This window comes from Trachurus trachurus, assembly GCF_905171665.1.
Source record: "Trachurus trachurus genome assembly, chromosome: 8".
Classification (NCBI taxonomy): domain Eukaryota; kingdom Metazoa; phylum Chordata; class Actinopteri; order Carangiformes; family Carangidae; genus Trachurus; species Trachurus trachurus.
In genome coordinates, this window is record NC_139905.1 from 27,736,113 (window position 1) to 27,750,718 (window position 14,606).

Sequence of the window (14,606 nt, forward strand, 5' to 3'; positions counted from 1 at the left end):
CAATCTGTGACGTCTTCAATCACACCAGGGCATAATTTGACCCTGCAAAGAACACGGCGTACATCAGATATCAGTGATCAGGTCATTGGTCTGGAGCTTTACAACACTTTACAATTCAGGACATAAACATTACAACCTGCTGTAACCTCACATGCACTTTGAATAGTAAAGGCAGATGAATGGACAAGTATCAGAAACCAAAGAGTTCTATTGCAATCACTCCAAGGTCTCAACCATGAGTAAGATTAGCAAGACAAATTTCTGACATAAATCCATCAGTAAGAAAATGCAAGTGGATCTAAGTGATGTACACTACTGTAAGAGCAAACATCTGGTTGTTGAACAGTTCAGCACCTATGACTCAGTCTCTTTAGTGGACACTTCAATCAGATGCAATGATTTCACCAGAACTTTGAATTCATTCAATGTAACAAGGGCTTAAAGTTGAAATTCAGATTGTAATTAATCCCAAACATTAGGCGACAGACACCTAAATGCTTTCTTGCCCAGTCCAGTCCGTACATTGGGAACTACAAATTGCAGAGTAACTGAAGATCATGAATAGGAGTGAGAGATACCCAGAATGCCGCTGGAAATAAACACATATGGATGACTGAGGCCTCGGGCAGTTTGTGTCAGGTGTCAGAATGAAAGTAGATGAACACAAAGAAGAAGAATAGCAAAGAAAAACAGTTCAAAGAATGATTATGATTGTTAGTAGTTAAGGGTTGTTACTTAACCACTTACAATCATGTTGTCTCACACACTGGACTTTGTCTGACCAGCCTTTGGAACCACCCTGTGTCTCCAGAGGAGAGCACTTCTGTCTGAGGCAGCTGAGAGGCAGGTGAGTCATTTAGAGAATTAAAATCACATGTAAGTATTTTGTGCTTTGTTTTAGGTTGAGTTTCCTTTTAGGAACAGCAGAATAGTTCAATAGCTCAATAACTTTGGATCATCATAATCATTCTGTCACAGTGACAAACTGCTGCAGCTACATGTTATTTCAAAAAGCTGATGATTGGTGGTGATGAATTTAATTGAGGCAGAGACCCCTGGGGTCAGGGGTCAGAGCCCTCTGAGGAGACAGAGGGAATAATTAGGCTACTGTTGTTGTGAACTAAACATCTTTGTCACTCCATTCTCAGCCTCATGATCACAGAGCTTAATTTTGCCTGTCCTCTTCTGCTCTTTCTCCAAAGCTCTTATACAGTATGAATGCTTGAATAGTAAATAGTAAAGTGTCATTCAGTTGTGTTCAGCAGCTGGTTCTCATGTGATCGGACAAAAGGAAGAACAATGTTGAGGAAAGCAGGAAATTATCAGGTGGTCTGCCTCCTTCCTCATTCTCCTGCATGCTATTATTGAGTTCACAGAGACGCACACACACACACACACACACACACACTTAATCTAACCTCAACCATAGCCATTCATCGGTAAACTACATGAACACTCACTCATTTACAGGGAATGACTGGAATAAAGATCCGGACACACATACTGTATGTGGAAAAAAAAACTTGATGTTGGTTTTCCTTCCTTCTTTGTGTCATATTAACCATGAGTCACTTTAAAAAAAGAAAGAAAAAAAAGTATAACACCAAAAGAAGATGTCTGTGTTAAATAGAATAGAAAATACTTTATTTTCTACCATTTGTCTACAGAAGTCGGAAGTTATATGTGCAGTCAGAAGTTATAGTGCAGAAAATTACATTGGCAAAGAATCATAAACGTAAAAACCACAATATACGTATCATCCAAACAAAATCACATTAAAAAAGAGACACAATAGAAGCTACATAAAAAAAATGAACACTGATGGAGGTGAGGGCTAAGGACTAGGAGAAAGGACTAGCTATATACTTTTTTTTGTATATATTTGATTCTGTGAGTTGTATTTGTTTTGTTTAATTGATTCTTGATGCTTTGGCAACATAGTTCTCATAACATTCATGCCAATAAAGCAAATTTGAATTGAACTGAATTGTCTAAAAGGTGCTGTCATAGTAGGTTGACTAGGGGGCAAAAATAAAATGGCAGAGACAGGATTTAATTTTCATCAAGGCAAGGGTTGTTTTTTGCTCAGTGTGTGTGTTAGAGAGAGAGAGAGAGAGAGAGAGAGAGAGAGAGAGAGAGAGAGAGAGAGAGAGAGAGAGAGAGAGGTTTTCCGCATTCCCCATTTGAAGCTGCGCGCGTTCATAAGGTTGAGAGTCGCGCGCTCGTGTCTGAATACCGGCTCGAGCCGGCAGGAAGCTGCCAAAGCAGGCAGGAACTAACTGACTGAAGACAAGGGAGGCTCGTCACATAGCGACCATGATATAGATGGTTTGATAGTTGGAGCAGAACCGAAGGCTCGAGACGTTTCACAGCGTCGACTGTTGCTGGACAGACGCGGTCCAGACGATGCTGACGACGTAGAGACTGGGCTTGTTCTCCAGCTCCAGCAGCCTCTCCTCCTCTCCTCTCCTCTCCTCTCCTCCGCTCTCCTCCTCTGGCACATCAACTCTCAGGTAAGTGTGAGTTCGGCGGCTCCAGCAGTGGGATGCTTCCTGCTCCTACCTCCCGACTCCTGCCTCCGGGGCTGCGGACTCAGAGGCTGTGCCAGGCCGAGGGATGGAGCTCAGGCTCAGCTCTGTGAGCAGTTACCGCCACACCAGGAAACTGCGTCACCTATAGACGTGTATGTTGAGTATGTTCAGTCGTCTTGGTGTGTGACTCGACTTACTGTCTGTTTTTTTTTTAACTTTATTTATCATCAAATAGTATGAACAAGTGAAAAAGGAACAAAAAAACAAAGGGACAGACATTCGAAGACATGACAAAGACACAAGAAAATTATTTAGATAAATAATAGGCTATAAGAAATATAGAAATTACAAAATAAATAAGTGAATAAATTAAATAAATAAACAGGTCTAATAAAATAAATAAATTATGAAACTTAGGAGATTTAAAAAAAAAAAAAAAAAAAGTATAGGGCGAGTTAATGTAATTTTAATAAAATTCAATAGCTGATACCAACAGACTGCCTGTGTGTGTCTGTCTGTGGGTACACTGACATCATCCCCTCCTCACTGCACTGCGGACAACACAAGCATGTGCAAGCTCTGTGATAGTCAGAAACAACCATCTAAATATCAGGATGTTTTAGACACATCAGTGATTATTAATCTCTGAGTGATCATATGTTACATCATCCCTGCACGTGATGAGTCCTAGGATGAACCTGTGGAGTGACTTGGCTCTAACACATGTTCTCCTGTTGGCTCCGGCTTCTGATGTGGATTAATGGAACTGAGGAAAAGTGTATTTCTGGCTGGTGATGAGGGGGAATGAGGACGAAAACATAGTGTCTTCTTAACACTGACCAATTATGGCAGTCTTACCATTACTACTACACCACTTAATCTATCATTTAGGCCAAAAGCATGTATTATTTTAAACTGGGCCTAGGCCTTGTATAAACGTACCTCCTTAACTAATACCAAGGCCAATTATCAACAATGTCTGTCAATTTTATGATATTACTGTTCAAATATATGTTATATAAAATAGATTCAGTTAGAATGAGAGATACTTTTTCGAGTAGTAGACATACACAGAATCATACACTTGTTTGCACTGTGAGGTTTTATACAATAGCCAGTGTCTATGAGCTCACATTTAAAGGGGATAGTTAAACATTTTTGGCAAATTGGCCCATTGCCATAATCCCTATAGCAGTAGGTTCATTGCTTTTAATTGTCAGTGCAAGCTGTTTTTAGATCGGTGGGCAGAGATGCGAGCTGCTCAGCTAACGTGACTGAGGCAAACAGCTCCAAAACACTCTCATGGACAAGTTGTGACCTGCACATTCACCACGCTATGAGATAATAACGGAACGTTACGAGACAAAGTTGTTTTAGAGGTAAATTCATGCAAAACCGCTGATGCGTGTTCCTGTCGAGGGCAGTTTTTCAGCAAACAGTCTCTGCATTTGCTTCGAAAACAACTCCGTCTCGTAATGTTCCGTTATTATCTCAGCCTGGTGAATGCGCAGGTCACAACTTGTGTGACCGATGTTGTTCTGTCACTTCTCCTTACTGGTACCCCGTGACTGTGACTATACCCGGGCCGCAGACCTCCGTTAAACTCACCCCCCTAAACTCACTCCACCAATGTGACCTGTGACCTGCCTTGAGCGAGTTTCGAACCCGGGTCTCCCGCACCACGTGCGACGATGCTAACTGTTTCGCCAAGAGGTCAATGACCACTTGGCAAGTGGGTTAGCACGTCTTTTATGTGTGAGTGAGTTTAACTTCAGTACCGCTAACCGCCACACGCTGTCACTTCTCCTTACTGGTACCTCGTGACTGTGACTATACCCGCGGACCTCCGTTACACTTGTCCATGAGAGCGTTTTGGAGTTGTTGGATTGTGTATTTGATGAGTTTTATGAGGGAAACCAAGAAAATCCCATTAGCCTCCATAGCTCTGAGTAGGTCGCGGCTCTGCTCCACCGTTCTAAAAACAGCTTGCACCGACAAATAAAGGTAACAAACCTACTGCTTTGACTATAGCGATTATGGCAATGGGCCAATTTGCCAAAATGTTTAACTATCCCTTTAAAGTAATTCAGTACCAGGTCCCATGTTTTATCAAACTCATCTCCTCTACCTTCATTGTAGAATATCAGTTTCTCCAGATGTAAAGTGTTTGACAATTCTCCCAACCATGTAGGCACATACTCCATACTCCACACTCGTATAATCATCTTTTTTTGTAATCACCATCCCAAATTGAATTGATCTTCTTTCAAATGTATTGAGAGATAACTAAACTAAAACTGAATTGGTGCCTCAAGTGTTGCACCACAGAGTTGTAGCTCCGGGGTCGTCATGTGTTTCAGGTTTCCACCACAGTGCTGGTTTCCTGTGTCTCCTGCACGATCAGCCCCTTTTTAACCTAACAAAAACATCACAGGGGGGAGTATCTAGTGTCCGAGGTGTCCGAGCTGTGACGTCTGTGCAACACTACAGAACTGTCTCCTGCCCAGCGCAGAGACATCGGCCACACCTCCGTCTGAGGGCGGAGTTGCTGTAAATATTTTGTTTTGTTCTTTGCTTTCTCGGTCGGTGTGTTGCTTCCTTCTCATCACATTTACATGTGCAGTGACGTGGTGAACCCTCTGAAAGCTGTGTTTCAACCTCAACAACCTCATTTCAGATTTCGTGGAAGAATAATTTTGTCATTTAATCTTTACTTAGAATATTTCTTTAAAAAATATGATTTTTGCCAGAGCTTATACTAAACAACATGTTCTTTAACATGTGGAGAAGATCTTTTGTAGTCCAGGTTCTGTGTGTGTGTGTAGCACCACACCAGCTTGCTTCCATTTATTGCACTTGTTCATGTCGCCATTTCAGTTCTCAACCTATGATCTGCAGGAAATGTGTGGGGGGACGGTGAGGGTTCATCACGTGTAGGGCAGCCTGGTGTGTTCAGGCTCACACAGACGTATTGTTTTCCATTATCAGCAGCTGGCAGCTTAGGTCAGAGAGGCAGAGTGGCGTTCAGGGTAACCAGGAGATACCTGTGGTAGAAGCTCCTCCTGTGTTGGGCAGACACGTGATGGTTCAGAGACTTTTCTTATTTTTCAAAAAGGAATTTCCGGTGAATGTACTGAATAAAGCCAAACAGGATCCAGAGTGCTCAGGAAGTGTTTTTTGGGGGGGGTTTTTTTGCATAAAACAAGGGTGCTCTTTGGTTAGGGACATGAAGTTACAAAGCAAAAAGGAAAGCACTCCTCTAGCAAAAATATAAAAAGTAGGGCTGTCAATCGATTAAAAAACAACAACTAATTAATCACAAAATGTTCTGTAATAAATCGCAATTAATTACAGTGATTACTCTGTGTGTGCCTCCAGGTGGTGTGTGTCGTAGCCATGAGGTCGCCCGGTGCCCAGCAGTGTTTGGGTCCTAAAGTTTACCCGGAGGTGCCTGATGGGGGCTGGGGCTGGGCCGTGGCCCTGGCCTTCTTCATGGTGGAGGTCTGCACCTACGGCACCATCAAGAGCTTGGGGGTCTTCCTCCAGGACCTGATGGAGGAGTTTCAGGAGAGCAACAGCCGAGTGTCTTGGGTCATCTCCATCTGTGTCTTCGTCTTTACCTTCACTGGTCAGTGGCAGGCTTCACGTCCCACTCTTCCTCTGTTCGTGTGGTTCTCCCCTCTGATGACTGCTGTTTTTTAATGCACTGATCGATTTTGGGCTATTTTTCTTCCATAACATGTATTCTTTCAGAAAAGTCAAAAGAAATGGTAGAAAATCCACATTAAGGTTTTTATTTTACTTCATTTTGTCTCTTTCGTCAGTAGACTTCTCCTAAATTCACCAAAAGTTAACATGCTACTGTTGTCTGACCCATGTCATGTCAGGTATCATTGTAAAGCTCTCTCTCTCCTCAACAATTATGTAGGCTCCACAGATTGTAATTTCCTCCGTATCCGCAACCAATCGTAAAAGTATGATTTACATTAACAATCTATGGAATTTTACAATACAAGTCTGTAAAATAAGGCTGTTTTCTCAAAAAGCTCTGTGCTAGAAATCTCCACTTCAGCAGCACTTACAGACACCAAACCTTCCAGTTTTATTCCTGCCTATATTCTGAAGGTTTTTACAGAGGGGATTGTTGACATATCATTCACAGCCTGATTTATACAACATTTTATTCCTAAAAACATGGAGAAATTTGATTTTTTTTAGGGCTGGTGACAGTATTTTCTCATTTACAGAGTGATAAAAAGAAAAAAAGTAAAAACTTCTGACTAATATGTCAGCAAAATAAAACAACAAATTTTGAAAGTAGCTTTATCCATTCAGATTTTGGTTCTGGAAATGTATGCATATTAGCACATATTTCATTAGATATTGCCTCATTTACATATTGAAAGTTGACAAAACTTAACTTTTTTTTCACCCTATTCACCTGTGTCTCCCCTTAACTATCACATCCAAAACCATGAGACAGATATTTTTAGAGTCCTGATCAATCAGACCGAAACAGACATGATAACACCACTGTAATGGTCCATCGATCTGATCAGAAGCCTCTCACTCAGTTCACCAATGGTTCACAACAATCAGGAACTGAAAATAGATCTGCCTTTACACTTTGTTTTTCTTTGTATCTCTTCTGTTATCAGAACAGTTGCTGCTCTACTTTCATAATCAATGACAACTTGTTGTAATGAAATAATTGCGCTGTCTTTCACCCCCTGTCCTCAGCTCCCCTGTCCACGTTGCTGAGCAACCGCTTCGGCTACCGTCCTGTGGTGATGATTGGAGGTGTCCTCATCAGTCTGGGAACCATCACCTCGGCGTTCACCAACTCCATCAATGAGATGTACATCACCATCGGCATCATCTCAGGTGTCTATCAATCAAATCTATCTATCTATCTATCTATCTATCTATCTATCTATCTATCTATCTATCTATCTATCTATCTATCTATCTATCTATCTATCTATCTATCTATCTATCTATCTATCTATCTATCTATCTATCTATCTATCTATCTATCCATCCATCCATCCATCCATCCATCCATCCATCCATCCATCCATCCATCCATCCATCCATCCATCCATCCATCCATCCATCCATCCATCCATCCATCCATCCATCCATCCATCCATCCATCCATCCATCCATCCATCCATCCATGATTTGAGAACGGACCATGATGACCTCCTCATAAGCCCATTGTGGAAAAAAGAATTGAAATGTGTGTTACTGTAATTAGCTTTGGCTCTGATCTAAATTATAAACCCAACACCCAGGTGAACTTGCCAATTTTCACACTTTCTCTGCTGTAACGTCTCTCAGAGCACACAGTGTGTAAACACGCCTTCTGATAAACCAGAAACACCCCCCTTGAGATTTGCTAAAAGTGAAGGCTTAATTACTTGTTCACTGGAAAACGATTCTTCAGTTCTTTCGGATGAGAGGCGGAACGTACGAACTGAAGAAGAAGTCCAAAAGGAAGCAGAGAGACTAAACCAGGATGAAGGAGGTTGGACAGATTTGCATTATGAACTAATTTGTTGGTTGAGTTTTGTATCAGAGCATGTTATCCAGTTTTTCTTTCCCTTGGACAGAAAGCAATGCTAGCTCTCCCATCATCACCTAACTGGATCACCCCCCTCCTCTCTCCGCTTATCTCTCTTTTTTTGTCTTTACATGCCCTTTGTCTTCCAGCAGCAGCTGTAACAAGCTGAGTCATCTCAAGCAGCCTGGAGTGGTGCGACCCACCCCCCCTACCCATGCAGTGTTCCTACATGCGGACCAGTGGCTGTCATGTCCCCCTCTCTTCTCCTCTTTGTTTACAGGCCTCGGCTACTGCCTCTCCTTCCTCCCCACCATCACCATCTTAGCCCAGTACTTCTCCAAACGCCGAGCCCTCGTCACCTCTGTTGCTTCATCCGGAGAATCCTTCGCTATATTTGCATTTGCTCCAGGTGAGTTGACCTTTACACTACAGAACTAATATTGACTTGACTTGACGTCACACCAAGGTTATTATAGTTTTGCATTTTTCATTATTTATTTTTATGTAGTTTTTCAATTTGATTTTTTATTTCACTGTAGTTTTAGTTAGTTCAACAGGTGCTTACAGTTTTTCTCAGTCGCTTCTCGAATCATCCTCGACATTTGCAAAAGAGTAAGTGCATTTCTCAAAACAATTCGTACAAATAGCAAAAAAACCATGGATTACCTGCAAAAGCCAGTCTCTTGCTCCTTAGTCCTTGTGTCACATATGGATAAGAAAGTCAAATTGCTCAGTCATGTTGTCACTAGGCTCGTTCGAGAAGAGCCAGGCCTGCGCAGAATCAATCACCAGTGACCAGCGCACAATGCATGCTGGTTAGATTTGTGTCCGACTTGATGACGTCATGCAGGTGCCTGCAACCGCAACCTCACGGGATCAAGGCGGCCGCATGATGGGAAACGCCTGGCTGTCGCCTGATCAAAGAGCTGATTGGCTCTTAGTTAGGACTGCAAAGTTGTTTCTGTGTATTGTTATATTTAATGCTAGATTATATGAATCTCATGTTGTGCAATGAAAGTTTAATTTGTTAACACGTATTTTGTGTGGTTGATAACAATAATAATGAAGGTTCTTTATTTTACACTCATCAAAACGAGCAATAAGTGATAATGGTGGCATCATTAAACAAATAAAAAGTCATGGTTGACATATTTAGACCACACTGAAAAACTCAAAAACGTGAACCTAAAAAGTATGGTACAAATAAAGGTACAAAGTATGAAAGGTACAAAGTTTGTATTCCTCTTTCGTACATTTGTGAGATTAAACAGTACACAGTGGAATTTATGTGAAAAGTGTCCATCATTCTCTGGCTACAGTATCATGGTAACTGCTTCAAAAAATGAATGAATGAATGAATGAGGTCTGTTACAGGGATGGATCTTCATAACTTCAACAGATTTCAAACACTGTTAGTGATATTAGTCCTGTAGTGTAGTAATATGTTGACTGTTAGTTTTCTTTTCCTGTTACTATTACAACGTTTTTTGTAAATCATTGATAAGAATTATCATTCATCTCTCCACAGCCTTCACTACGCTGAAACAGCACATTGGCTGGAGATACTGTCTGGTTGTCCTCGGCACCATCCAGGCTTCTGTGATTGGCTTTGGGCTTCTTCTTCGTCCAATCGTTATTGAGCCAGAACTGGTAAAGGAGGACGATGCATTGGACAAAGACTGTCTCTCTCTGAAGCAGCTGCAGTCTGTTTACGAGCTGGAGAATGAACAAACCAGAACCTCCCTCAGTTCTGGGGCCTCCCAAGGTTCAGAGGACTCAGGTGTCACTTCCCTGTCAGGCTCGAATGTAGACCTTAGGATTGCAGGAGCAGAAAGCAAAGCTCTGATGGAGTGTGAGGCGCAGGGCAAAGAGGAGCCAGAGCCAGCACTATCCACACGCTCCTCCCCAGGGAAAGAGAAGGATAAGAAGGAAGAGCTAGAACTGGCAGAGGCGGAGGAAGAGGAAGAGGCCGGTCCTCTCAAGCCCTTACGCCCTAAACTCCTGGATTTCTCTGTGCTCAGAGACTCAGCCTTCGTCTGGTACTCCCTCTTTGGCCTGTTCGCCACACTGGGCTTCTTCGCTCCACAGCTCTACATCATCGAACTGAGCAAGAGCCGGGGCGTGGAGCCCGGCATGGCCTCCTACATGCTCTCTGTGATGGCCGTGGCCGAGATCTTCGGCCGCCTGTCCATCGGAGTGGTGCTGAACAAAGTCTCCTGCAGGAAGATTCTGGTGTTGTTGGGGTGTGTGGTTCTACTGTGCCTGGTTCTGGTGGTCTTCACCTTTGTCACGGAGTTCTGGGGCCTGGTGGTCTGCTGCGCCCTCTACGGCTTCTTCATGGGGACGGTGGGCTCCACACACATCCCCATGCTGGCAGAGGAGGACGTGGTGGGCATCCAGAAGATGGCCTCCTCTGTGGGAGTGTACGTGTGTATCCAGAGCTTTGCTGGGTTGGCTGGACCCCCCCTGGGAGGTAAAAGATTCCTTTTCTTTTCTTTTCTTTTTTTACTTTTTTTGTTGGTCAAGAGCGTTAGTCCATAGGCTTTTTCCTTTCTCTATTTCCTTTATGATACCTGTATGCAGTGTTGGGGAGACTTCAACTCCATGTAGTTGAACTACATAACTTAACTACAATTTGCTGTAACCTGCTGGTAGTTAAAGTACATTCATATTTTGTGCTGCGTCAAGTATTTAATCTACTGTTTGGGTCATTTTTTGTCATTTAAAACAGAAGTAAGCGGAATGTTTGTGTTAATATAAGTCTTAAATAGTTATATCTTCCGACAGCAATCACTTATATAGAGTGTTTGGTCTGAAACACGGGTCTGTCAGTCACTCTGCTCTGCTGTAAGCCGAGGAGAAAACTTTCCTTGTATCCTACAACCTTTATCCAATGAGGAGAGAGAACGGCATAAAGGGGCGGTCCTCTCTGTGTGTGCAGCCAAGGGATGCGCGTGAATGTGGTGACGTAGGGACGAGGGCGGGGACTGCTAACTCCATCGGCTGACAGGAAGTTAGCCAAAACGACCGGATCGCTTACTTCTGCTTTAACTACTCAGTTTACAAACTACTATTTTGGCCAATAACATGAAATGTCTTTTATTAAAAACAAGACTTACATAATATACATTTTATTTTACCATTATTGTGTTCCAGAACTCTTTGAAAAAAGGCATTAATCATGTCATGACATGCCAAGCCATCGCTGTCTCTGATTGGCTGGTTTTAAACATTGTTCTAGTCACACCGATCTAGAATATGTCGACCTCTTTGTATTGTTTATTACATTTTTTGTCGACTGATTTACACTTCTGATTTACAAGTGGGTATTGGGGTAGGATTTTAATTTTCTCTTTCTATTACCCAACATGTCTATAGATTACCCAACATATATATGGTCAACCTACAGTGTGTTGACCAATAATGTCAGCTTTGTTTCTTTAAAAAAATAAAACTGAGTGTAGAAGCATATTTCTGCTGGCATGTGAATTTATTGTAGACTATTATATTTTGTCTCACCACATGTTGATTTATTTAACACGGAGTTAAATGAGCATAATGAGTAGAAGTAGTTGCTAAAGGTAGTTTTTTTTAGCTGTAGTTTTACAAACTACATTTCTCCAGGGGTAGAGATGTACGTGTTTTGTTCAAACTACTGCCAGGTTCAACTACATGGAGTTTTACAAGTTTCCCCAACACTGCCTGCATGAAAAATCACACTATACTGTGTGTGTGTTTTTCCAGCTAGTGGTGTGTGATGCGTAACGTTGTGCATTGACAGTTGTCTCATGTCTCTTCACCAGGTGTGCTGGTGGATGCCACACAGAACTACGGTGCTGCCTTCTACTCGTGTGCAGTGGGCATGGGGCTCAGTGCCGTCTGCCTGGCTCTGGTCTGCCTGCCTAAGTCCAGCGTGTGCCACAGACAGAGCAAAAACAAAGAGAAAGGCAAGAACCCAGAGGAGAAAGAGGGGAGACCGTGTCAGGACAGCGACCCAACAGACTTCTTGGAGGTGGATCTGGTCCCAGAGGACAGTCCTGTGAGACAGGCTGTGAATCGGGGCGCCTCTGTACTATGAACAAGACGTCATCTCATCACTGAGGACAAGAATATCAACAAAGCAAATACGTACACAATACTTATAAGTCCAGATGCACAGCGAGAGGTTGCAGTGTCATAGCCGGCTTTGGCTCTGAATCTCAGGTGTCACTTTCTCACTTTCTGACAAGCTTGAAGTTCTCTCCTTCCAGGGAGGACGCTGTCTCTCCTGTGAGACCAAAGAGACATCATGCTGGACACATGGTGTCGGTGTCAGCTCTTTTACAACATAACTCAAATGAAATGTTCTGTTCCTGCTGTTTTGTTTAGGAAGAGGTTTCACACTCCTTTGTGTCACTACTTTGTTTTCAGTTTGAGTCAGGGGACTGTTACCCTCAGGAAAAAGGCACCGTTGTCATGGATACTGAGGCATCGTGAGCATCCCTCAGATTAAAGTCATGATATGTATCAGAGGCCTCTGTCCTATCATGGTTGTGGATTGCTGCTCATGACTGTGTGTTTTCATCAAAGACTTGTAACTGTCTGACTCTCTGAACAGCTGCATGTAGCTGGACGCACACGACCTCACTTCTCCAGTCTCAGCCCTCAGCCCGCTTTGACGTGTTAAAGGGGAATTGCCATTTTTTTTATACACGGCTCTCGGCTGGAGCTAATTTCATCGAAACGACTTGTAATGACACCAAAGTTATCTGGGTCCAGATTGTAAAAAAACGGCAATTACCCTTTAAGTCATCAGTAGACAATCAGCCTTGATGCATGGAATAGAAAATGTAGCCATGCAGTCTGTGTCCTGTCTGTGTCTGCTGTGATCTTGCACACATTCATGCCATTGATATGATATTGATATTCAACATATAACAATAGCAATACTGCAGCAGTGGTGGTTCGTCCTGCATGAGCCTTACCCTTCTTTATGTCCTGACTTCTCTGCTGCAAAGATGTGAGGGAGACATTTGACAGGAGAGACTCCACATGAAGTCCCCTCCTCCTGCCCCTCAGATTGTCCCCACAGCCACGACCAGAGCACGTGTTCAGCTCACCAAATCTTTTCTTAATCACTGTATCCTCTTTATTTAAACTGTTTATGATGATGATTTGATCTTTTTTAATGTAACTTTTTTTCTGTTTTTTTTTTTAATTGAGTAGGAGCAGGTGACTGCCGCACTGGTTTCCTTATGTATTTTTTAAATAAAATGTCCAATCTCTGATTCCTTTGTGTGTCTAGTGTGGTGTTTGCTGGGCCAATAGGATGCAAGGGTAGAGGGCCACTCACTGTGTGTGTGTAGTAACTGGATAGAGGAATTTAAAGCTATTCCACAGACTCCTGTGAACTAATATGATTGAGCCTTGAGTCCTGAGTAGTTTTATCAGTGACTTTGAAATACAGCTTCTCCAATATTTTACACAGACTGTAGCAATGTCTCCCAGCTGTTCACACTGTGCATATAAGTGGGAAAACAGCGCCCTCTAATGCCTGTGATAGACTGGCAACATGTCCAGGGTGTAGTAGAGATTGCAGCAGTAGTAGCAATGAATGCATGTTTTATGGGCAAACACCCTCCAATATATGGCAAGCATATTTAACATTTAAAAGCTAAGTTTGACTCTCAGAAACTAACATTGTAGATATCAACAACAACACTAGTCGTAATTACATTTTGAGTAGTTGGATTTTTGATTCAAGATATCTGTAAATCAGTTTTGCCTAGTCAAAAAGAACATTTCAGATATTTGCCACTATATTCTTCCTAGGACAAATGTCACTTTTGCCATTCATGTGTATGGGGTTTGTCATTACAGATATCTACAATTCAGTTCCAGATATCCGCTATGTGAATTACGGATATCTGTAAATTATGTGAGTTACGACTATTCCTAATTCCAGTTTGAGATATCTACAACATCATTTTGACTAGTCATTATTCCATTTACAGATATCCTATCAACAACGTCATTTCGCCTAGTCAAAACTTAAAGGGACAACGAGGAGTTTTGGAAAAGCGAAGCGTTTTCACACTACATTTATGAGCCTCCGCGCGCACCGTACATTTCTTTGACCGGGCGCAAGACGGACTCATGTTTTCATTCATCAATAATTAAAGTCAGAGGTTCAAAGAGGTTCACATACCACCGTAGTTCCGACCATAAACGGCGATGCGGCTGCGTTATTCTCATGATTCGCAACGAAGGAAACGCTGGTCGGCTCGACCAGCACTTCCGCCACCACTAATAATAACAAAATAACGATAGAGACAGAACGATATATTTATCGAAAATGGGCCCATTAACAAGTGTGGGTAGCGGAGATTCATCCACATTAACGTGAGACTTTTTTATAACCGAATAGAAACTCCTCGTTGTCCCTTTAATTTAAGATATCTGAAAAGGGACATGTAGATATCTTTAATTGAGATGAATTAAATATATCTTGAACTGGAATTATGACCAGT

General features: G+C 42.3%; 2 protein-coding genes across 3 annotated transcripts in view; both read left to right on the forward strand.

Annotated features, from left to right (window-relative positions):
• The window catches only part of LOC310990612 (histone acetyltransferase KAT7-like), a 384,780-nt gene that overhangs the window by 348,782 nt on the left and 21,392 nt on the right, over nucleotides 1-14,606 (forward strand). The gene's annotated exons all lie outside the window — the stretch shown is intronic.
• On the forward strand, nucleotides 2,282-13,211 carry slc16a6b (solute carrier family 16 member 6b). Its single transcript, XM_083977254.1, has 6 exons — nucleotides 2,282-2,683; nucleotides 5,910-6,159; nucleotides 7,272-7,415; nucleotides 8,378-8,506; nucleotides 9,626-10,570; nucleotides 11,901-13,211. The coding sequence occupies exons 2-6, from the start codon at nucleotides 5,928-5,930 to the stop codon at nucleotides 12,173-12,175; spliced, it is 1,725 nt and encodes a 574-aa protein (XP_083833380.1). The 5' UTR covers nucleotides 2,282-2,683; nucleotides 5,910-5,927; the 3' UTR covers nucleotides 12,176-13,211.

What these genes read in the sequence shown, in the direction of transcription:
- slc16a6b (XM_083977254.1), top strand. Translation starts at nt 5,928, where the DNA reads ATGAGGTCGCCCGGTGCCCAGCAGTGTTTGGGTCCTAAAGTTTACCCG. An exon ending in CACCATCGGCATCATCTCAG is followed by an intron (nt 7,416 to 8,377) that starts GTGTCTATCAAT and finishes CTTTGTTTACAG; the next exon opens with GCCTCGGCTACTGCCTCTCC. An exon ending in TATATTTGCATTTGCTCCAG is followed by an intron (nt 8,507 to 9,625) that starts GTGAGTTGACCT and finishes ATCTCTCCACAG; the next exon opens with CCTTCACTACGCTGAAACAG.